This window comes from Apostichopus japonicus, chromosome 20 (assembly GCF_037975245.1).
Source record: "Apostichopus japonicus isolate 1M-3 chromosome 20, ASM3797524v1, whole genome shotgun sequence".
NCBI lineage: Eukaryota > Metazoa > Echinodermata > Holothuroidea > Aspidochirotida > Stichopodidae > Apostichopus > Apostichopus japonicus.
The window spans coordinates 2,463,241-2,487,227 of NC_092580.1; the positions used below are offsets into that span (position 1 = coordinate 2,463,241).

The following is a 23,987-nucleotide window of genomic DNA, read 5'->3' on the forward strand; positions in this document are numbered from 1 at the left end:
AATTCTTCAACCGATTATCGGTAAACCACTAGTGGTAGCCGAAAATGTGATACGAAAATATTTGGAAGATATAAAGATGTATAAAATATCCCATACTGCTAGTTGGTAACCAGAAATCAATAGCTATTTTTCCACCTAAATATGTGTTTAATTTGCCTGCAATTACTCTTTGTTTGTAGATTTGGAAAACCAGATTGTAATTAAAGAGTGGTGGCTGAGACAAAATGGGGCTCCACAAAAGCCAGACCTGGTAGAGGCTGAACCTCTGGAGTGGGTGGTCCCTCCTATACAGAGGCTCTGGCTTGGCAGAGAACCAGAGGACAAAACCACTCGTCTGCGGGCCTTCCTCTCCTGCTTAGGAAGTGACTCGCCCTCTATGTTGAAGCCCTCCTATGTTCCCAGACATGCTCTAGTTATGTGCTGTATTCTAAGGTGAGTATTGGAATTTTTATTTTAGTTACACTTCCTGCAAATATAAAGAATTACTATTCATAAATATTTGAATCGTCAAAATTTGGCATTCTTTTATCATAGTCAACTGAACATTGCGGAATTATGTGAAATGTTGAAAATTCAACCATTTATGACCTGCTAGTGCCTTCATGAGTACTTACTTGTGTGTATCAAACAGACACTGTTAAGTCACAGTTAAGTTTATTTCCATTAGAAAAATCAGCCATGGAATAACCATACTCAATGTTTTGAAGATGCTTTGTGCCAAGCTGTCAGATGTTCAGTTGTAGGCCTATGAGATCCTCGGTTTTTAAACAATGTCATTTGACAATCTCACCTGGTATAAGAACCCCTCTACCATTGCTACTGATATTAAAGGAATTCATTTGACAATCTTACTTGGGACAAGATAACCTCTACCATTACTGCTGCTGCTATAATAGGAATTCATATTTTAAAGGGTAATAATTAGAAGTTTGGGTCTATGTAAGGTTACCTGAATGTTGAGTGAAAATATACTGATGTTAAAAATGAACCTACTTTTTGATAACAATCATATATGAAAGAATATTTCAAAAAGATGCTTCTTTCCCCTCTATTGTAAAGGTCTTGTCCCCTGTTTCATATTGTAACCTCCATTTATCATTACCATTTAAACCCTATTGGGAATAGCTAATATTTCTGATATTTTTTATGTTTGTTTTCAAACCATTATCTCAGCAAAAAAGTAATCATTGATTATTATGTTATCATTGCAGGTACATGTACCAATTACGTCCCCCTGTTTTATTCAAACACGAACTTGAAGCTTTCCTAGCCCAGAGTGTCTCCCCCATCCTAAATGACACCAGAGCCCTCCATGAGCTGCAGGTAATACAATGTTACCCGCTTGTTTTTTCATGTCGACCCTAATTATATGCTATTAACTAATAAACAGGTACAGCCTGATCCCTATTTTTCAGTGTGGGCTGAACTTTGTTCACATGTTTGTCTGGTTTGTTTAACTGAAGTGGTATTTAAGCTGCAAATTACCAGTGAAAACAGACAGCTTCATTGGAAGAAAGAACACCATTTAAAAATCAATGCTAAACCATCGTAAGTGATAATATCCACCTGTCATGTATCCCTAAGAAATATGAAAGAAATATGAAATCATGCTTGTCAGAGGCCATAAAAGATACATGTAATGGTGATGGAGTGGTTACGAGTGTCTGTGTGTAGCACCTTGGCTTGTAAACACTTACACTCAAAAAAAGTACATCGTGCTTCAACTTCATATGTGTTTTATGAATGAATGTTATTGAGTAGAACAATCCTACAATGTTGTTGAGGTCAACAGAAGTCAAAGTCCGAAAACCTTGTAAACGTACAAATACTCAAAGTAAAAGAGGAATCTAGACTTGACAGTCGATATGTTAGTCCTCATAACTGCAGGAACCCAGTTGATCAATTATGCCCACCTTAAAAATCCTGGCTTCAGTGTTACTGTTGAATCTTCTCAAATATGGCAAGGAATCATTAAGCTCATTTGGCTCACTGGTCGTCTCAAGCGGTCAAGTTTGGATGATTCATTATTTGTCATCATAATTAATCTTCATGCAATTTTAGTGAAGCTATCCTGTTTATCCTTGCCTTCAGATCATATACTGGATATTACAGCTAGCTAGACCTAACAATAATAGTGTACCTTATGCAAGCAAGGTTTTAAAGGTATCATCAATAAACTGTGGAGAGGAACCCTTTGCATTTTTAGCTCATACCAGCATGCTGGTGTGAGCTATTGTTATAGTGCGGCGTCTATCACTCTATCATTCTATCACTCTATCACTCTATCCGTCAACAATTGGTAAAACCGCTCCCACTCGCACAATGTTTGATGGAATTTCATGAAACTTGGATACAAGGACCATTGGGTATAGGGCCATCAGAGATGGTCCGAAATATGGGGTCAAAGGTCACCTGTGGGCCGTAATGGGCCATTTTGTGGAAATACGCAAAATGCTTCTTCTCCTACATATTCCATGGTACAATGTTGAGGGTTTGTCACGATAGTACTATGGAAGTTTTACCTTCAGGGTGTTCATGAATTTCAGATCAAAGATCAACTAGGGGTCTTTTGTGGCCCAGGCCGCGGCCCAATATTTTCAAATTGCTCCTGTTCGTACAGTGTATGGCCAGTGATAATGAAACTTGGTCACAACGTTCCTCGGGATAGGAGTTACGAGGGGTGTTCGGAAAATTGAGGTCAAATGGCATTTAGGGGGTCATCGGGGGTCATTCTTTGTAATATTTTCAAATATCTCAATCTCCTCAAGATTTTGATGGATCATATTCAAAGTTGAACTGATGATTGTTGGATTGTGTATCGATAAGGTGATGCCTAATAATTTTTGGTCAAAAGTTAATTAATGACAATTAATCCCCATTGTTTAAAAAAATCTGAGCCTTCACCTTTTGCCAAAGCTCCTTTAATTTGTCTCCCAATCTCTGCAGTGTTTGTTTACATTTGTGGTTAAGCTCTGCAGAGGCTGTTAGTGGAATTAAAACAGGACTGGGAGTTGTTATTAACTATTGAACTGTAAGTGTGAGAGCCCTACAGCCAATCAGCACTTGCCGATTCTTAGAAGTCTTTGAGCCTGAGGTATGTAGGCAGCCAGCCAAAATTTTGGCAAGGAGTGCTTCAGGTCTGCTCAGGTAGAAGGGAGAAAGTTTAATAGGGTAGGTCAGTGGTATTGTTTGAGAGAGTGGGTAAAATAGGATTTAAAGGGGGAAAATAGGAATTATAGCCAGTGGTGTGGCCAGGATTCTGCTAACGGAGGGAGGGGGGTTATCCCTCATGGGCCCAAAATTGGTGGAATCTGCAAATTGGCCTGAAATTTGGTGGGCCATAAAGTTTTGTGGGCCCTACATTTTTAAGCTCGAAAAGGTATGAGCTTCTGCACCATTGGTGCTCTAGTTAAGAGGTTAAAAGTGGTTTGAGGTTATCAGCCTAGATTGAAGTCTGAAAACCTTGTAAACAAGTAGGAAATTTGGGATAAATCTCATACTTCATAAGAGCTGTGACAATGAGTATCAAAATCTTCACTTCTTTGTAGTGGATTTTTAATGGTCATTTCATGTCAGTGAAACAGACTTATCTGTGAAACCCTGTAGACAAGCTAATCACATCATCAATACCAAAATGACATTTTGCATTTCTGGTTTATTTCTTGACATTAGGTTGCCAGTATTACAACTCGTGGAGTACAACTCGCTGCCCTATTCATGAGAGGTGTTGAAATGGCGTTGCTGGTGAACGATGCCACCGGTTCTCCAATTCCATGGGAACTCTGCTGCCCTTGGCTTTTCTTTGATGGCAAGCTGTTTCAACATAAACTACAAAAGGCATTGATGGGGAGTAGACTGAGGGAGTTGTGTGATAACAAGGTAAATTACTCAGCTGTTGCAGTAGTTTGTATATAGTGGACTTAACATGCAGTAGTTAGTATGGTGGTCTTTACACGCTATACATAGGCGTAGGAGGCGGGGGGGGGGGGGGGCTGCAGCCCCCCCCCAAGCAAATATTTTTGTAAAAATTCGGGCAATATGAGGAGAATTTTTCGGGCACCTACTGAAAGAAAAATAAATTGCAATGTGATTTTCAATGGTTAAACTTATATTATAATTATCATCATTATTGTAACAACTTCCCGAAAATTTCTAACCGATATGGAACGGTAATAATCCAGCCTATGATTGTATGTACTTGGCACGTAATGCAATAACCGATGCATGCCAATATGATATGTAGATTAAGATGTTGAACGCGCGCGAACAATTTTGGTTATATTTTTTCGGGCAAGTCGTTACAGCCTCCCCCCCCCCCCAAATCAAACTGGGCTCCTACGCCTATGACGCTGTAGTTAGTATGGTGGTCTTTACATGTTGTATTTAGTATGGTGGTCTTTATATGCTGTAGTTAGTATGGTGTTCTTTACATGCTGTAGGTAGTATGGTGGTCTTCACATGCTGTACCTCCATTGGCAGTAATAGTAGTTGTGCATCCATACAGTCACAGTTCACTATGTCTGTTATTTCATTGGTCATTTTGAAGGAATTGCTATAAGTGTGGCTTACATTCGGCTAAAAGAGGTAATAAGAAATGTTCTGCAAGTATAATTGATTTGTGTGTTCTCATTGTGTTATGAAGTAGTAAATGTTAAATGCATTGCACATTGTTAAGTTTGTCAAGTAACTATGATCCTCTTGATACAACCTGCTTATTCATAGAAAGAGCTTAAATTACAACTTAATCTTTTATTTCATGACCTATTGAGACTGGCACTCTGTTTATTCACCACTTTACCTATTTATGTGTTGCTCCTGTAGGCTGATTTGACTGGCAAAGCAGAACGTATGCTACAGTGTATTACTGAGGGTGGAAACTTTAAATTTGCTAACCCTAGTTTTACTCATATGATGGGCCCTCCAATCTACCCACCTGGTGCTGACTTCTACTACAATGCAATCCCTGCTGGTGCTCCAATGCCTCCTCCATCCTCAGGGGTCAGAGACAGAAATCTCTACGGTAAGATGTGGATTAGCTTTTACTTATGAGAGAAGTCTATGATATTTTGTGGATAATTATGTCATATGTGTTTTGCACATATCGTGTTTGGTGTCAAACATCAGGCAACAGACTGTAGTATTGTTTTGGAGATATGTGTGTATTACCAGAAACAGTGGAGTATGATCTATCCTCTAGTTTGCCTCAAAACATGGAAAGGTCAGTAGCTGCAATGGGGATTGCTCTGATCAGCTGCAAGGGGGATTGCTCTGGTCAGCTGCAATGGGGATTGCTCTGGTCAGCTGCAATGGGGATTGCTCTGGTCAGCTGCAAGGGGGATTGCTCTGGTCAGCTGCAATGGGGATTGCTCTGGTCAGCTGCAAGGGGGATTGCTCTGGTCAGCTGCAATGGGGATCGCTCTGGTCAGCTGCAATGGGGATTGCTCTGGTCAGCTGCAATGGGGATTGCTCTGGTCAGCTGCAATGGGGATTGCTCTGGTCAGCTGCAAGGGGGATTGCTCTGGTCAGCTGCAATGGGGATTGCTCTGGTCAGCTGCAATGGGGATTGCTCTGGTCAGCTGCAATGGGGATTGCTCTGGTCAGCTGCAAGGGGGATTGCTCTGGTCAGCTGCAATGGGGATTGCTCTGGTCAGCTGCAAGGGGGATTGCTCTGGTCAGCTGCAATGGGGATCGCTCTGGTCAGCTGCAATGGGGATTGCTCTGGTCAGCTGCAATGGGGATTGCTCTGGTCAGCTGCAATGGGGATTGCTCTGGTCAGCTGCAAGGGGGATTGCTCTGGTCAGCTGCAAGGGGGATTGCTCTGGTCAGCTGCAAGGGGGATTGCTCTGGTCAGCTGTAAGGGGGATTGCTCTGGTCAGCTGCAATGGGGATTGCTCTGGTCAGCTGCAAGGGGGATTGCTCTGGTCAGCTGCAAGGGGGATTACTCTGGTCAGCTGCAAGGGGGATTGGTCTGGTCAGCTGCATTGGGGATTGTTCTGGTCAGCTGCAATGGGGACTGCTCTGGTCAGCTGCAAGGGGGATTGCTCTGGTCAGCTGCAAGGGGATTGCTCTGGTCAGCTGCAATGGGGATTGCTCTGGTCAGCTGCAAGTGGGATTGCTCTGGTCAGCTGCAATGGGGATTGCTCTGGTCAGCTGCAAGGGGGATTCCTCTGGTCAGCTGCAAGTGAGATTGCTCTGGTCAGCTGATTTCCTGATAAAGACCATTAGCTTGACATGTTCTGTTGCCATCTGGTCAGTGTGAAGTACACTATTGATCTTTGAAATGGTTCAACTTTTAAAGTACTGAATGGTTAAAATGTCAATCTGGCTGAGAATTACTGTCGTCACCTTAGTTCCTCAACATGTGATTACATTTCTATCTGCTTCATCCATAGGTTTGCAAAGGTGATGATAAAAAAGTCCACTTTGAAACCTTAATGGTTATGCCATAATTTGATATTTGTTTGACTAACTCATTTCTTTTGTACATTTTAATACAAACAAATCATACTTACAAGCACTGTTTTATTTCAATATTGTATAAACTCTTATTTTTTGGGATGTTTCTTGTTTCTCAGTGTTGAAGGTTTCCAAAGTACAGAAATGACTCCTTATATATTTTTACTTTGAGAATCTGCCTAGGCTGTTTCTGACGTTGCTGGCTTGATATGAATGTAGTTACACAATGTGGTAATTGCCTCAATGCTTTCATATTCTTTAGTGAAGAAGCAAGTTCAAGGCCCTGGTGGACAATTGGAAGTTGCTGGTATGGTTGTCGGTGAGTGGGCCGGCAGTGATGGACGCAGACCAAAAAGGTAACTACACTCTTTATAAAAAATGCTTCAACCTGCATTTCAGGATTGTACCAAACAAAAATGATAGTAGGCAATCTTTTATGCCTACAAATTCTTGTGTGTGATTTCATTTGACCTTAACATTACTGCAGGTTGGTATCTTAAGTGTAAGTTATATATGAGTGTTCTTCCTTGCTTGATACCAAATGTGGATTTTTAAAGAGTCACTGCCTATTTGACATTGTACCTGGTTGATAAACACATCCTTATCCTAGTACTCATAAATGTTAGAATGGGTGCACTCTAAACCTGGCTCAGTTAGTACTGAATTCCATAAATTTAACTTTAAATGGCTACTTGCAACAGCTGTGCGCTAGTAACCCTGAAGGTACATTCTTTCTCCATTGCTACATAATTTCATTCACTGCTGTTTGAGTACCGCATTGTAAACATCTGTAGTCAATAATTGGATTTCGTGCTGCCAAGTTATTCATCCGGCCAGGCTGTCCAATAATATCAGATGCCAATTGAGGTCAAAATTTCAATGAAATTCTGACTTTCTAACATTATTTAATATTATTGTTGTGATTCTAATATGTCTAACTCCATGAAATATTGTTGATTTTGCCAAGTTTGGTAGATTTTAATGGTCCTTTGAAGTCTGAAAAAACAAGATAACTGCAAAAATAAAGCATTGACCAACTTCATACTTGGTGTGTAGCTCCAAATTAGTGAGTGCAAGAACCCTGTTTTGAGTTTGGTAGAGTTCAAAGGTCATTAATGTCTACAGTGGTCAAAGTCTAAAAACCTTGTCACCACAATAATTCAAATGGTGCAGCTTGTTTGAACTTCACACTTGGTATTTTAATCCACCATAGTGCAATCAAGAACCCTTTTGTTTCAATGCAGGCAAAGGTCATCTGAGGTCAGCACACCTGCGTTTGAAGAACACAACATTAGAAACATTTAAAATAAACTCATGAATAAAGCAAATAATGAATGGATGAATGAATGGACTTGGTACTTGAAATTTTAGGTACCCATTAATATAGGAAGTCAATGATGGCCATAGCTTAGTCTTGTGTGCCCTGTTATTATTGAATGTTCACATATCAAATGTGACAAGGAATCACCAAGCCAATTTACTTTCTGATGTTGGTCGTTGGTGTTGAGGAAATGTTTGACTGACATGTCCAATGGGGTACTATGCGATTAATACTGTAACTATTGTATATTGCAATTAATTTGATTGTTTGCAAAGGAATAGCCCTTCTATACCATGTTGATCAGCAAAAGAACCAGTGTCATGAGTCTAGACAGGATAGGTTACTTTGAATGTGTTTGGTTGTACATGGCATTGTACCCAGTTTTATCAACAAACAATCTCCATCTTGATGCCAGTTATTTCTTGCCTCTTACAGTGGATACGGGAGTCAGCAGGGTCTTCTCCCCCATGGACGTTCAGAAGGCATGGGAGTAAGGCCCAACATGGGCCGTGGAGGAGGAGGAGGAGGAGGAGGAGGACCCATGGCCTATGATCCTATGAGTTTTCAGTTTCCAGCCCAGTTCTACCCACAAGGTCCAGGCATGGCCCCTATGTGGGGATATCAACCAACTCCCATGGTATGTTACTCACAAAACTGCAATTTGCTTATGGTTGAACATTGCAATAATGTTTGTATACAATATGTACTTCTATGCACAATGAACAGATAGAAACTTAAGGAATGGGTAGTACCTTGTTGTGATTTGTGGGATAACATCATACAATGTTTAATCTACCCATCCCCTGATTGCTCAGCCATTTAAGCAAGGTGGTTAACTGTAAAGTATACCCACAAATGTGAACTTACCTAGTTGCATTCATTCAATTACCTGCTTAAACAGTGTCCTCACTCTCGACTCATGTCAGCAAGTTTAGAGTTCAATTTGACATGTGCTGATACCTTCAAAGACTCCCAGTTACACCATTGTTTATAATAAATAAGGAATCTCACTTAAATGAAACAACTGGAGGATGTTTTGAGTACAGTACCCAGGTCATGGTGTAAATGTGGTTTACGATTTAGTGCAAGGAGACTTCCAAGGGAAGGAAAAGTTACTATTCTTTAATGCAATAACTATACACTGTAAGCTGGTACTGTTTATGGCAATCACTTTTAGTGTAGCCAGTGCTTAATTTTCCCCGTGTCTCATGTTTCGGATCTGTGTAACACTCCACATATAAAATGGATATACTAGATGATGGTTAAGCCTACGCTTGTTAAACTGACAAACTGTCAGATTATTTTATTACTCAATTCATCAGCCTGCAAAAAATAACCAAAACTGTGCACTTATGTTGGGCTAGTAAATGATGACTTTATCAAATAATCAGATGGTCAGCAAAATGGTAAATTCATTGCAAATACTTGCAAAAACTGCTAAGATGAGGGGGTACTGAAGTCTCTCTAATGTAGATAGTGACATTCAATCAGACTTCTGGGTAGCAATGTCACAAGGGAGGTTACCACTTCCTGCAGGATTCAATGTTTCATTCTGGCAGGGAGGGGATTGAGGAAGGGGATGGAAAGGAATCTAGCTATATATTCAAAGGTGGTCTGCAGTCAAACTTAAAACCTTTGTGTGCACAGTAACACTAAAAGTTCCCATATGAAATATGACAAAGACTTAAACCTGTTGGCTTTCTGTTTTTTCTTGTTTGGAATAGTATCAAACTAGGAAAAAGTTTGGATTTGAACTGGGCTTGATCCATCAGTAATCTACCATGTAGTTTGTTGTTTTTGTTGTTGCACTGAATGCTCAGTACCTACTCACTTGTGCACACGTATTGTTTCTCCCTCTCAGCCTCCAATGCTTGGTCTTACCCAAGCCCCTCAGCAAAGACGTTACTTCAAGCAGAAACAAAACAAGAGAAGGAACAACAATATTAATAGCAAGCCTGGTGTCCCTCCCGCAGGGAACAGACCAAGCTTAATCGCTAAAGGCAAAGCTCGTGGCCGTGGCGTCACCATTCAGGCTGACTCACCGGAGAAGAGAGTCGGTAAAATAGCAGCAGCTGAACCCGAAGAGGAGGGGGAGGAGGAGGAGGTGGAAGATGACAATGGAGACAACTATGAAGAGAGCAGCTCAGCATCCAGCTCTGGTGACGACCAGATGACACCCATGTACAGTAACAGTGGGGGTGAGCCAGACTTCCCAGTCGGAGAGTTCCGTGTCTCACCGAGTGACATGGATAACGCCCAGCCACAAGAGCCCTACGAGGGAGGCTACGACTTGCCCAGCTTCCAAGCCAGTGGACAATTCAATGGCGACAATGCAAACTTTAGTTTAGAGTTGGATGATACAAATACTGCTGCACAGATTCAGTCCCTGGAACAGTCCAGCTTGGATTGAAAAACAACAACCTGCACAGTATTTCATTGATGTACAGTTGCAAATTAAAAACAATTTTGTACATGTTGTATTTTGTATAAGAAGGCAACCTTGAAAAGGTGTTTTTTGATTTTTTTTCTTTTTACTTTCGGTATTGTAACGTTACCACTTTTAAGAGCTTGGCTTGACACAGGTTTGAAGAACAACGAAAAACAAGAAAAACAAAACATAAAAATCATAAAATGTCGGCAATTGGAACATTTTAGGCACATCAGTCACGCTTGATTTCTTCAGTTGTTATTGAAGAATAATAATGAAGGAACTATACATATTTTAAGTGTCCTCTTGTGTTACATAAGATGGGGGAAGGGGAGGGGGGGTGGAGGGGTGATGGTAAGTTTCAGTGTTTTTTTTTGAGTTGATGCAAGCAGTGCATATTATCATGAGAACAGGTAGTGTTAATCAAGGTGCAATGATACCTTCATTGCTCTCAGTGTGCACTCAGTGAATGTATGTTTGACATTGAATCCCCTAAATTAAATCTGTATATTTTATCTTTGCATTCTCTATTTGTCCATTACACGACTGAGAAGTTTGTCTGTCTCATCAAGGGTTTCCTCCATTTTTTTTTTTGTAGATCTCGTAAAAACCAAAAACTTTTCGATCATGCCACTATTTGTCCAATAAATAATTCTTATGTTAGGATCGTAATAATGCTCACTGTCCGAAACACACAAAACAAAAAACACAAAAAAAAGTTAAAAAAAGAGAAAAACATGTAACCTACTTAGTGTGATTTATTAAAAGGGACTTGTTTATTATCTGTGCCGAAACCATCTCAATGCCACTGGGGGAGCTTTCCTTCTATGTAAAGTGAGTACATAACTTCCCTACTCTATTTAACCAAGGATGAGGAAGGTTTTTGTAATAATGGTATCAAATATTATAATTTATGTTAATTCATATGGGTTGATCACTGTTCTATTCAGTTAGGAATGTAACCTTTTAATGATGATGTAGCTATGCATTAGTTAACAGTAAACAATGAATATTTATATAGATATATCACACTAGTGACAGTAACTACGGCAAGTCAGTGAGATATAATCTCCCGGTGATGAAACGGCTAGTTATCAGTGAATTGTTTGTGGTCACAGTTTATGATTTTTCATTTTTTTCCACAAATAAAAAAAAAATTGTCGCTGTCATGAAGAGAATACGACTTCTACATTAAACTTGTTGATTTGGTGTCATTGGCAAAAATGGAAGCACCTAACATTGATGGAACATTGAGCATGGTGCCGACTTAAATTCAGCTGGAGAGTTATGTATGCAGAAATTGATCAGTGAGAGCTCTCCTTTTGTGGTTTCATGAAATCACTTTATACCTTTGGATGCTTCTCTTCAGTGTTTAGAAAATTTATCATCGCCAACCAGTGTTCGTATCTATTTCTGTGGAGAGAGCGAAAGAGAAGCCTTTAGAAATATCTTCAGTGGAAATATGTGGCCAAAGCATTCTGCAAAGACTCGATAAGAAGATAACGACGTTATGAATCCATATTTGGTCCAGACTTTGGAATGGAGTTGTGTGTTAAGGGACTCCATACAAACTCATTGTTGAACACTCAACAGAAAAAAAATGATTGGATTGCAACAAAGAAAGCTTCTCAGTTCCCCATCTCTTGGACTAAGGAACTACAAGCAAGCATTTCATTTTGGAATAAGCTTGAAATGGACAAGCTCATTAATTATGACTTAATTAATTTCACTTTATTTATTGATTTTTTTTTTTGAGGCAGTTAAGTCTCTCCCTGAAAGACTCATCCAGATTGTGGAGTCTGGTGGACATAGATTAATATTAGTTGTTGTGTGCATTTTATCTGTGAAAAGACACCCTATGTGCTGTTATAATAACTAATATGTTTGCATGCTTTACAGAGTACAGAGTAGTTGTGTTTCAGCCTGATAAAAACTATTAGAAACAAAACCTTTTTGAGATATACTTCTGTCCCAATAATTGTTCTTTTCTTCTTGGCTGAGTAAACTATAATTGTTCTAAGGAATACATTGACAAGAAATCTACAACTGGCCCTTGCTTGAAGAACCTTTCTGCTTAGCTAAGTAGTAGATGATCCAGCTAGTCTATTTATGGAAATGTTAAAATAGTTGCAGATAAACTGGGATGGTAAGAAAGGGTTTCTATATTTGTCTAGCTAATTTAAAACCAATTTCAGCTTAGTAGTATTGTTAAACATGATGTAAGTGAATAGTCTAAGGGCCACCGTACATCCTATTTGCGTAAGAGATTTGTAAACGGTTCTACCAACTATTAACAGTAGTATTGATATTTACCGTAACTCTGTCAATATTAACATAGCAGTCATATGCCTTCTTCTCTGTAAATGGGTGAACATGATTTTTCTGAGTATAAGAAAATTTCCTCTATCACTTCATTTAGCAAGTACTAGACACTGCATGTGCAACAATTTGCATTAAAGAGTTTCCAGAGTGAAGGTTTTCAAGTTGAGATTTGTATGTTTCTTATATCTGACAAATTATTAAATAGTTTAAAAGTTGTGTAATCAGGATTTTTGCAGCCTTTTTGGTGTAGTCATAGTGGTTATTCCCATATCAGTAAAGACTTTGGGACTGAATAGATAAATATACTGGTAAGAATTTCATATTTGTGGAAAATTTTAATCTCTGACAGTGGTAGACAAAGTACCACAAGACTATATTGTTTGGAATTCAACATAATCTAAAGATGTCCACAGATGACACACCCCACAAATGTTGTCTTTTGTATAACTTGTGAGGGTGGTGTTTTCCCTTCATCCAGTGATCAAGGGTTTTCTGTGTAATAACCTTCCAATTAAAGTGCATGTCTAGTGAGGTATACTTGGTGTTAGTAACAGTGCTTTGTAGAATTTGCTTCACAGTCATTACACATTAACACATACATATCCATGCTGCCCCTGTTCAGAATTTAAAGCCACTGTTTTCCGATTGCTTTAGTTTAAAGGTTAATTCTGTTTTTTTTTTTTTTTTGCTAGTGATCATAACATTTTGAACAGGCAAATAGTGTTAATGAGACCTTATTGATGAAGTAAGCATATTTTTTGTTACTTTTTAAGTTGTGTATAATGCTCTCAAAAATTTGTGCTTGCTTGTAAGCTTAGGTCGCTTGTATCCAGCAATAGCAAGTAATATTGCCAACAGTAGATGTTTGCTTTTCAGTTCACTGTGATCGTTGTTAATAATCTGTAAAAAAAGCAAGCAACAGACCATTGTTAGTAGTTTGAACTTAAAATCAATTGGAATTCCGATAAGCTCCATCTAATGTCTTTTCCCAAGCCAAACCTTTGGTAGATTTAATTTATATTTCAGTAGTAGAATCATCTCTCTCCAATTTGCTTTGTTTTCCTTCAATCTAAGCTATGAGCAATTTGGTAAATTTTCCTGCTTTAATTTTTTTTTTTTTTTTTTGCAATTCATTTATGCTACAACCTACTTGTTGTAATGTAAGGAGTAATATTTCCATGACACGCCAGATTGAGATTTTTGCAAATGTCATGCTTGCTGTTTGTCACACAATTGCTTTAAAAAATTGTTCATAGCTTTTGTGTACTCCATTTGTGATCTTTTAATACAAATTCTTTCTTTGTTTGTGTGTATCGTTGCTAATCAGTGTGCCGGCTGAGGAGTGGTTGAGACGATTCTGAGGATGGGTGATTGTTATTGAAGACTCGTTGGGCATGCCATAGTCAGCTGTAAGTTAACCTAAATGAAAGGTGAATTGAAAAGGGACAGACCATTGTAGAGAGGGGGAAAAAACAAATAGAGATGTTAAATATGGGTAAACTGCATGGAAGTAGCAAATACACTGCAGAAGAATGCGATTTAGATAATAGTCTAAACAATAACAGACATACTAAAAATCAGTTAGTATATCATAGGTGAGGTCTGCCTAGTACATTTGTTGTACTAAGGAAAGTTGGTCCCGTATTGTATGTTTGAATTCACACTCTAACAAAGTGACGTGATAGTTGTTTGCATTGGTTGATACTATGTACAGTATGCAATGATCAGTGAATTGCAAAAGTAATCTTAGTGTTGTAATTTCTTGGGTTTCAATAATAAGATAAGAGAGATGATGGCATGGGAAGTATACGCTTGAGTGATATTGTATTTAACTGGTCTTGATACCAGCAGTTTTCCACCAGTTGCTTCTATTCTCATAGAAGCAGAAGTCGCTAACTGAGGATGATTTTTGTAGGTGTACGTAACCAAGTTTGTTCGGGAGGCAAGAGGATTTTGCGTGAAAATCTATCTATACAGGATGAAAGTGTTCACAATAGTTTTCAAAATGTTTGCACCCCCCCACTCACATGCAAACGGAGTGTGGGGTGGCAATTGCCTAATCCAAATCTCTCAAACCATGTCTGAAGGACAAGTTTACCTTGCATGTCAACCCAAGGTTACTTTCGTACTGCGATAACGAAGCCTTTAAAGTTTATCAAATTTTAAGGAAGTTTTAAGGAAGTGAATGGTGTATTGATGTTGATGGATTATTCGTAAGGGTCCTTGAGTCAATTGTCTTGATAACAGTGTAGGCAGCCCCCGTCTCAGCCCACTAATGCATTAAACCTTGCTCAGTATATCAGCATTAAATCAGTCCTAAGTGACTCAACCTGTTGCTGCCATGCATCAAACCAGCCTCAAATAGCTAAGCTCACTATGCGTTAAGCCATCTCAACTTGGCTAGGTATACCATGTTAAACCAGTTGACTCAGTCTACCATGCATGAAAGCAGCATCTCGTAGCTAGGTCTACTATACGTTAAACCATCTTGACTGGGCTCGGCTCACCACTATGTGCCAACCATTTCTTCTCTTGGTTTGGTACACTATGCGTGAAACCAGCGTTACTTGATTCAGTATGAAGTTCTTGGATTATGACATTAGTTGTTAGCGTTGTAGTAGGTGATTTGCTTGCCACCTAGCATCTGCTTGCAACAGATGTGACAAACCGGCGAGGAAACTGTAACATTCATTTCTCATTGTCATAAAAATGTGAACAGATTTCCACTTTTGTCCCTCAAATGGCTCTTATAAACGAAATTATAGGCATATTTGTAACAGGCTTGATGTTCATTTGTCAATAAATGCCTTCAGAAGGAAATGCGTGTATCTGTCTTTTCTGCCTCATTTTGTCTTCCTTGATGCGGCAAAAGGAGTCTGTGCAGCGATGGTGATGAATGTGCGTATGTGACGTCATGGCTCGTAAACACGATGACTCGAGAGAACAAGGGATATCCTCTGGACGACAGCCATACGTGGCTATGCTCTGGACCCCAACTTGGGCCCGGAGATATCTTTAAGAAAAATGTAAGCGTAAACCCTATTCCAAATAGGCAACAAAGTGCTGCAGTTTCTGGTGTACGTGCAATCCCAGCCAGTAACAATATACCGTTTTAAATTCTGTTGGTTTATTTTCGAAAGGTTGCTCTAGTCAATGCAGTCAGTAGCAAAGTCGACACCCTCTTGATAAAATGGTGAATGTACGACCCTGGTTATATGACATTAAACTTTTGTCACAACTTTGAAATTCATGCAAACATTAAAACATTAATAAATTTAAAGTTTGGTTCATTCATGAAGCGTAGGGAGTGGGGGAGGGGTGGGGGTGGTAGGACGTTCCCTATCGCTCTAAATATGCCGTGATGTGCACTTTATACAGGATAATTGTTTTGGAACCCCACCCCCCCACACCCCACCCCAACTGTTTGGTTCACCGTCACCTTCCACTTTGGCTTTTCTGGTGCCGCCACTGTTTGCACAATTAGGTTCCGATCGTACCTTTGCACCCTTTTATTTGTTGATAATTCTCAACTGATTGGACGGTTTGGTAATGGATTCGGAAGGAGGGAAGAGGTGGTGTGACCCAAGAAATGATAGTGTCGGTCCCGACTTAAAACTATCTTCAACAAAATCCAGAGCTGTTCAGTGGCCTACTTGGTTAGCCAATGAGATCAACGTAGTCCTTGAAACTCTAACAAAGTACACGATAAATGACCCAAGGCTGACTACAAAACCGAAACGACACTTCACCGCAATCCAGCCCCTACCCCTATACCTCATATCGGTACCTGTAACAGTGCCGATGGTCTATTGTGGTATTTCTCGTTCTATAACTGATGTAAGCCAATTTATATGGGTGCCTTTCACTAATTGTTTTAGGTGGTTTTGTACAGTGACTTTCGTTATATGAACCAGCAGACCATCAGTTCTGTTATGACGTGCGACATTGTTTATCTCTTTATCGTTATAGTTACCACCTGTATGGAAGAATTCAGCTTCACGATGCAACTATTCCCAATGCTAGATTTGTATACCGGTCCTGGTGCCCGTTGTCATTGGGAATCACCCGTGCGTGAACGAGAAATAAGTTAGGGTGGAGATCTAGCCCTGAACAATAAACCAATCTTTGGCTGCATGGTTCAGTTAGCATGCATTCAGTATACAGCACAATGTCAACATCATCAACACCGTTATACAGGGAATATCTGTAGGCCTATTAGGAATCCGTGTTATAATAGTGTAATAACATTTAATTATGAATCCTTGCCCTACAATGTTGGTTTTCTCAGCCGGCATCATGTAGGCTTTACTAAGATCACTGGAAGGATCTATGTTGGATTATTATCAATATGAAGATAAGTCTTCTTATCTTGTTCATGACAACTGTCCAGCAATGTAGAACACAGGACCGGGCAGAGACCGGTAAGTAGTACAACTCTACTGTCATATCGTTCAGTTAGTGTATTTTAAATACTAAGATTCCCAAAGTTGTGTAGAGAGAAGTAAGAAAAGTGTCTGGTTGTTAAATCGATCATACTCAGGAACCTTTGGGTGGTTTTCCCATGCACGATATTATTCGACGCCGGATTTTGTTGTTGTATTCAAATATTGTTTATCATATCTGAGTTTCAGGAATTGGTCCTTGAACTAGAATAGCTAATTGTTTCACATATGTGCAAAGACACAACAGATGTTTAGACCCTACGGCATTCAACTATTTGATAATTTAGACATTCTCACAAATAAATTCATTACAATTGACGTTCCACTAAAGTGATTGGTGTGTATATGCAGGTAGACTATAATAGGTTTCTTACTTACCTCAAAACGCCGGACTTAGGAAATGACTGTTCCAAATTACTCTTAATCTCACCCCTTTATACATGATGTAATGTACATAGGAATGGGATATTGAAGTAGCTTAGTTTCTGCAACCTATCAATCCTATATCTACCTATACCACCAGGAGTATTGTCATGAAAATGGGTGCTCGGAGGTTTATCATATAATTATAGAGGAATAGATGTTGGGGGTTCCATTTTTGGGTCAGGGTGAATATAATTCCGTTTGTATGTGCGTGGGCGGTTGAGCACATGTGTGTGTGCGTTGACCATACGTAAATTATACGTAAGTTAAACTATACCTAAACATATTTCATCTATCTAGGCCTAGATCGATTACAACAATAGTTAACCAAAGAAAAGGACAATCTCGTGTGACATTCTTGTCAACCATTAACTATATTTGATCTCATCGTGTAACTGTTCTTATTAAGTTACTAATATAGAGCTCTTGGGGTTGAAGTGGGCAAAGGGGACATGAATGCAGAATGATATGGAATCAATCATATATGCCCAGAAAGGAAAACATATATATGTACTAAAATTAATTCAGATAAATGTTACCCGGATCAAATCACGTAATGTTACTTTCATTTCTCACAGTAGGTCAGGCATGCACGGCTTCTGTTGTCATTTCATGAATGAATGATGCTACTTTCCAGGGGGTAATTTCACAAATATAAAGGATAACACAATTTATTTACATGTTTTAGATATTCACAACATGCATGTTGCACAGGAAGAATTTTGTATTTATTTTGTATTTTATTGTTTTCGTTTTTTAGATTTCGTTTTCCCAGTTATACTAAATTGTCCCGATGACTTCGAGGTGTTGGCCGACCCTTCTCATCCGCTCGGATTTGCTACATGGACTGAGCCGACAACTTCGGATGTAACTGGGAGAACACACCGAATATACCGCAGTTACCGGCCAAGTTCCATGCTTCCGGTTGGCGAGAATGACGTCATTTACGTGTTCTCCGATGAAAATGACAACAGAGCCACATGCACCTTCAAAGTAACAGTAACATCTGGTATGAAAATTGTTTCAAATGATCTGAACACCATGTTCCATTCACTTCATGCATTCTCCGCTCATTCGCATGTATAAGTAGATCTGTGTTGTATTTGGCTAGCATATTTGAATGACCAGTATAATTCTGTCCATGGGTGTCACTCTTGGACATTCTGGACAATTAGGTCAGATATGAAAATTAAAGATATGGCACATCCAAGTCTTGATAGCAGTGATCTATAGCATATGCTACGTAGATGGAAAGCTGGTATAGTTGTAATTTTATCTACCACATATTGCAAAACAGAGCCCTCTATTTCCGAACTCCATGAAAATTTAATAGTCATCTTTTCGTTATTCGGAGTTTTCGCAAATATGTTTCGTGGAAGTGATATTTCCTGATTCATGATTTGTAACTGTTAGGGGGAAGGAAATATGGAGACACGAGAAATGTGTTAGAGTTGATTCCAGGTGGGTAGCCAGCCTAAGTGGTATGAGGGGGCCAGCTTTAGTGGTATGAGGGGGCCAGCCTTAGTTGTATGAGGGGAGGGGGGGGGGAGTATAGGCTGTGACAATGTAACATTCCAGATATTATTATTACCTTGATGTTTGTTTGTAACCATGGACAGTCCATACAGGGTAACAAGCCTGTCTTTAAGAGCTGTATAGCTCAGTTAACTAAATCAGATTATGTCATCAGCCTATTTATCAATTTGTGATCATTGAGAGCCTTCAACCCTTTATTTATTCTGTTATACCACAGGTATGAATGATCGGTAATGGCATAACTTGTTAAGACAATGTTTCAACGTTTCAATGTACTCTTAAATCTGGCTATCATGTGCCTAGGACCCTTTTAATTTTACGAATTATGTTATATTTTTATATCATTGTTTTGATCCCATGCAGGAGTCAGGGAATTTAAGTTAAATAAAGATCGTATTGATACCACCTTCATATAACACCATATAGGCTCTATAACCTCTTTTACGAATTGACATTTTACGGGGAGGGACACAAAATATAATGCAAACGTCTGTTCTGGAGGTGTCCCCCTATATACCCTAAGAGATTGAAATATTGTTTCGGTAAGGAGCTAAGATGCCAAATGGTGCTATCTTTGTTTGGTTTGAATTTTTCCTTCGCTCGATGTCTGCGAATTTGCCAAAATTTGGGCAAAACGGTCAATCATCGTGGGGTTGTCAAGACGAGATATTTAAAGTTAATCGCGGGTCATACATTCGTCATTAAATATTAAATGAACTTACTGGCTTCCTATACCGTCAGAACTTTGCGATGTTTATTTTCGTAATTACATGTATTACAATAATATTTTCTAGTTACTGTAAATTAAGAATATGATTGTCACTCATTGCTTTGTTCCTTCTCATACATACAGTAGACACAACCCCACCTGTGGTATACAATTGTCCCGAAAAAATATCAACTACCGTTGAAGTTGGTTCGAAACATGCTGTGCTGCATTGGTCTGAACCATCAGCAATGGATAATTCAGGAGTGGTGGTACTCAAGGAGAGGACCCACCTGCCGGGGCAACTATTCCCAGTCCTACCAGACAATCAAATGGTCCGATACACTTACACAGACCCTTCCATGAACGAAGCGTATTGTACATTCAACGTGCTCACTGAAACAGGTAAGGACAACCCACGTGACTGACACACTTACTCATTTCGATTGAACAAAATTCGATCTCCCCGTGCTGCCTTGTTTGGAGAGGTCATGTGATATGAGGTAAGGTGATGTCCATATGTGTATGGCTGCCTCACCACCCGATACTCCTAGCTAGTACAGTAACTACTGGTGCCACCTGTAACACATGTTACGAACACAAAGGTGTTATTACGTAACACAAGTTGTTATAACTGATGCATGGTTGTTGGACATGAACAGTATGTAACATGTGTTACAGGTGGCACTAGTAGTGACTGTACTAGTAGCTATGTGTTTGAAGTAAAAGAGGTACGGTAAAGCTTGATTCCAGTTCACACCTCCGTTTAAATAACGCCAATTCGTCATGCCGAAAACGAAAAAAGGCCTGTTCTGGTATATCCATGCATAGGCCTATACTTATAGCATAAATCGACTAGATACGACTTCATTTTAGAATCGCGTATTAATGAACTCGCACTATATGGTTGTTACAGCAACTACTGTTCACGTGTTACAGGACATATTTGGTCTCAATAACGATGTTTACATCAAGCTATCTATAGAATATGCCAAGTTTATGACCTGATACAATAATAGTATTAAACTCTTGCATTTGTTCTAGGAAAGCTAGATATTCCTATACCTCTAAGATATAAATTTATTGCGGTTCATAAGTTTATCGGTTTCTAACTCGTTACCATGGTATCATTCTCTGCTCTTGACTGGTAATGATGGTGGCAGCTAACAGGGTTTCATTTCTCATTAAACATGATTTTGGCTGTTTACAGAGGACACTACAAATCCAGAGATTATTTCCTGTCCAAATACTGTCACGAGAGAAGTCGAATTGCATTCTAACGGCAGTTATGTAGAGTGGACGAATCCGACTGCTATCGACAACTCAGGAACCGTAAATTTGATCAGCGTTACGCATAGTAGAGGGGATTTCTTTCCGATAGGCATCACGAAAGTCGAATATTTATTTGGCGATTCTTCTGGTAACAGTGCGAATTGCAGGATAGACGTCGTTGTTACAGAAGGTTAGTATAGTCACTTCTCTTGGTACAAAATTATCTTGTAAATTATTGTTTCAGACGCTGCATTTGATCGTAATTATAATACTTGAAACTTGAAAGGATGTTTTAGAGCAGTACTCTATTTTTGGCCAGCAAATTAAGCCCTATAAATTGTATTAGACCAGCTAAAGATAATGTTGCAATCTTCTTAATTATTTCACTGTGACAGAAATGTGAGCTGCGAGTAGTGTCAAATGCATATAAAATATGATCTCTGCTTATGTCTGACACTTATTTTTTTTTTTGGGGGGGGGGGGTTATTGAATTATTAGGATATAAATAGTTCAAAAATGTTATGAATAAGGTTTAGCAACGGTAGTTTCTTGACTTTTGAGTATCTCTTTCTCCAGTCGATAGGATGGTTCCGAAGATATCACATTGTCCTAATGACATCATAGCCGGTGTGAAAGCACCGTCTACTACAACCACAGTTCACTGGACAGAACCAACAGCTAGCGACAACTCGGGCAAGGCTTTAATGACTGGCCGAAGTAACGCACCAGGGTCAGAGTTCGAGCTCGGCTCACCCACAGAGGTTATATATCAATTTAGCGATCAGTCCGGAAATACTGCTTATTGTTCCTTCGACGTTATGGTCATCAATGGTACGTAGTATAGCCTACATAATACTTTTAGGACTTCATCATGTCGTAAAAATGAACTAATTCGGTGGAAAAATTTCACGGCAAGGTATTCATCTTTTATTTAACGTGTCGTCTCTCCTTATAAAAAAACGTGACCTATGAATGACCAACATGATACCATAAGAGACCATGGGGATAAATTCCTCAAGTAAACAACATGATACGCGAAGAGACCATGGGACTATGTAAACGTTATAGGCTAAACCTCATGATACCTGGAGAGGCCATAAGACTACATTCCTGATAAACATGCATGATACCATAAGAGACCATGGGGATAAATTCAACCAGTAAACAACATGATAGGCTACCTGAAGAGACCATAGGACTATGTAAACGTTATAAACCTCATGATACCTGGAGAGGCCACTAAGACTACATTCCTGATAAACAACATGATACCATAAGAGACCATGGGGATAAATTCCTCCAGTAAACAACATGATACCCGAAGAGACCATGGGACTATGTAAACGTTATAAACCTCATGAGACATGGAGAGGCCACTAAGACTACATTCCTGATAAACAACATGATACCATAAGAGACCATGGGACTAAATATAGACAACACACACATTCAGTATCCCTATAATCAACGTGATATTTAAACACATGAACAAACACTCAAAGAGTTCACCGTTAAAACCAACTTGTAATTAAAAATTGACATATTTCTTTTCGTTCGTGTTTAATAGATACTACCAAACCATCCATTATCGGATGCCCATCAAGAATAATACGACAGGTGAACAGGAGCGAAAAGGGAATGCGTGTCACGTGGGAGGAGCCGATAGCATATGACGATACTGCCTACGTCGAGAAAATGTTCAACACGCATAACTCTGGTGATTTCTTCTACATTGGTAGTACTGGGGTGGAGTACGTATTCAAAGATCTGGCAGGAAATACTGAAGAGTGCTCCTTTGAAGTTCAAATAACATTTGGTGAGAAAAACAAACGATATTTGCGAGTAAATCAGTTATTACGATTTATCCAAAGTTAATAAAATCAAACATGGTTATTTTTCATGATGACTTTGGAGTGCCAACGGCGTATATCGCCAACGAATAGTGTTCCGACATGAGGTCCTTGTATGCGAGCCACGGTACTGCAACAGCTTATTATGGCATTCATTGGCTTGTTGGCTCGCTTCCCCCTTCCCCTCCCCTCCCCTCCCTCTCCCTTTCAATTAAAATACTAATTCATCCACGTGGGGCCACCTTATACTTAAGCTTTCATCACAAATTAAGGAAATTTATAGCCCTGTATTTCAACTAGTTTCTCAAACTAAGTCACATGACTTACAAGAATTTGAACTTACTTAGATCAATATGTTTATAACATCTGATTTGACGATACATTTCAATGTTGTATTTTCCAGTGGCTGAAGTAGTATCTAGTGGCAATGACCCTGGGGGACAATCTTCTCAGGGTATGGACCCTCAAGTACTGAATCGATTGATCATGTTGGTACCCATGACCACTGGAACAACCGCTGTACTCATCTGTCTAATCATCGTTATTGGAGTATACCGTGTGAAACGCGCACGCATTCAAGATACTATCAGTGCCCGACAGCAGGACCAAGATGATCTAGTACCCAGAGGTCCTCCATACTTCGTATTTAGGACCGAAAAGTACGAAAGCTTGAACCCCGGGAGAGACTACCTTCAAGTTGGTCAAATATTAGAGAAGCAAGTCAGGCCTATAGCGGGTCATGTCGGTGATGAAGTACAACGTGAGAGCATGAAACGCCGTAGTAAAGGAGCCGTGAACCGTGGCAAGTCTAGAAAACATCATCATCATCATCAACATCAACATCAACATCAACACACTGACGAAAAGAACTTCATATCCATGAGGAAAGCCAATACGCTATCTGATAGCTGTAGACAAGGCTCGCCGCGGACAGCGTGCTCAGACGTACATGCTATAGTTGCATACGTGGACGTGAATGACGTAGGTGACAGTGATAGTATAGATAACACTGATGCAGATGATTCGCTGGATGAGGTATAATATATTCATTCTCTCTGTTAATTTACATAATAAAGTTATAATAAATCTGAATATATCTGAATATATATATATGTAACTGATGATAGTATTCTTTACGACGAATTTGAGTAAACTGGATTAAATTGGGCTTCTTTTTTTTTATCAACATAAGGTACATCCGAGTTTTCTATGAGAAATCTTACATCCCGAA

General features: G+C 39.3%; 2 protein-coding genes across 3 annotated transcripts in view; both read left to right on the plus strand.

The window, feature by feature from the left end:
- The window catches only part of LOC139960825 (constitutive coactivator of PPAR-gamma-like protein 1 homolog), a 35,640-nt gene extending 20,293 nt beyond the window's left edge, over positions 1 to 15,347 (plus strand). The window contains exons 11-17 of the mRNA XM_071959408.1: positions 180 to 432; positions 1,212 to 1,323; positions 3,673 to 3,879; positions 4,822 to 5,020; positions 6,719 to 6,812; positions 8,213 to 8,414; positions 9,639 to 15,347. Of these exons, the coding sequence (XP_071815509.1) occupies positions 180 to 432; positions 1,212 to 1,323; positions 3,673 to 3,879; positions 4,822 to 5,020; positions 6,719 to 6,812; positions 8,213 to 8,414; positions 9,639 to 10,187 (1,616 nt within the window). The 3' untranslated portion in view covers positions 10,188 to 15,347. The remainder of the gene's footprint in view (positions 1 to 179; positions 433 to 1,211; positions 1,324 to 3,672; positions 3,880 to 4,821; positions 5,021 to 6,718; positions 6,813 to 8,212; positions 8,415 to 9,638) is intronic.
- Positions 15,348 to 16,664: 1,317 nt separating this feature from the next.
- Positions 16,665 to 23,866, plus strand: LOC139960826 (hyalin-like). 2 transcript variants are annotated; one of them, XM_071959409.1, is made up of 7 exons: positions 16,665 to 16,948; positions 18,153 to 18,401; positions 19,782 to 20,039; positions 20,845 to 21,096; positions 21,483 to 21,737; positions 22,474 to 22,722; positions 23,160 to 23,866. In XM_071959409.1, the coding sequence occupies exons 1-7, from the start codon at positions 16,876 to 16,878 to the stop codon at positions 23,795 to 23,797; spliced, it is 1,974 nt and encodes a 657-aa protein (XP_071815510.1). In that variant the 5' UTR covers positions 16,665 to 16,875; the 3' UTR covers positions 23,798 to 23,866. The 2 variants fall into 2 exon arrangements, with proteins under 2 accessions (XP_071815510.1, XP_071815511.1); XM_071959410.1 differs by having other exon boundaries at positions 16,666 to 16,948; positions 18,168 to 18,401.
- The last annotated feature ends 121 nt before the right edge of the window (positions 23,867 to 23,987 follow it).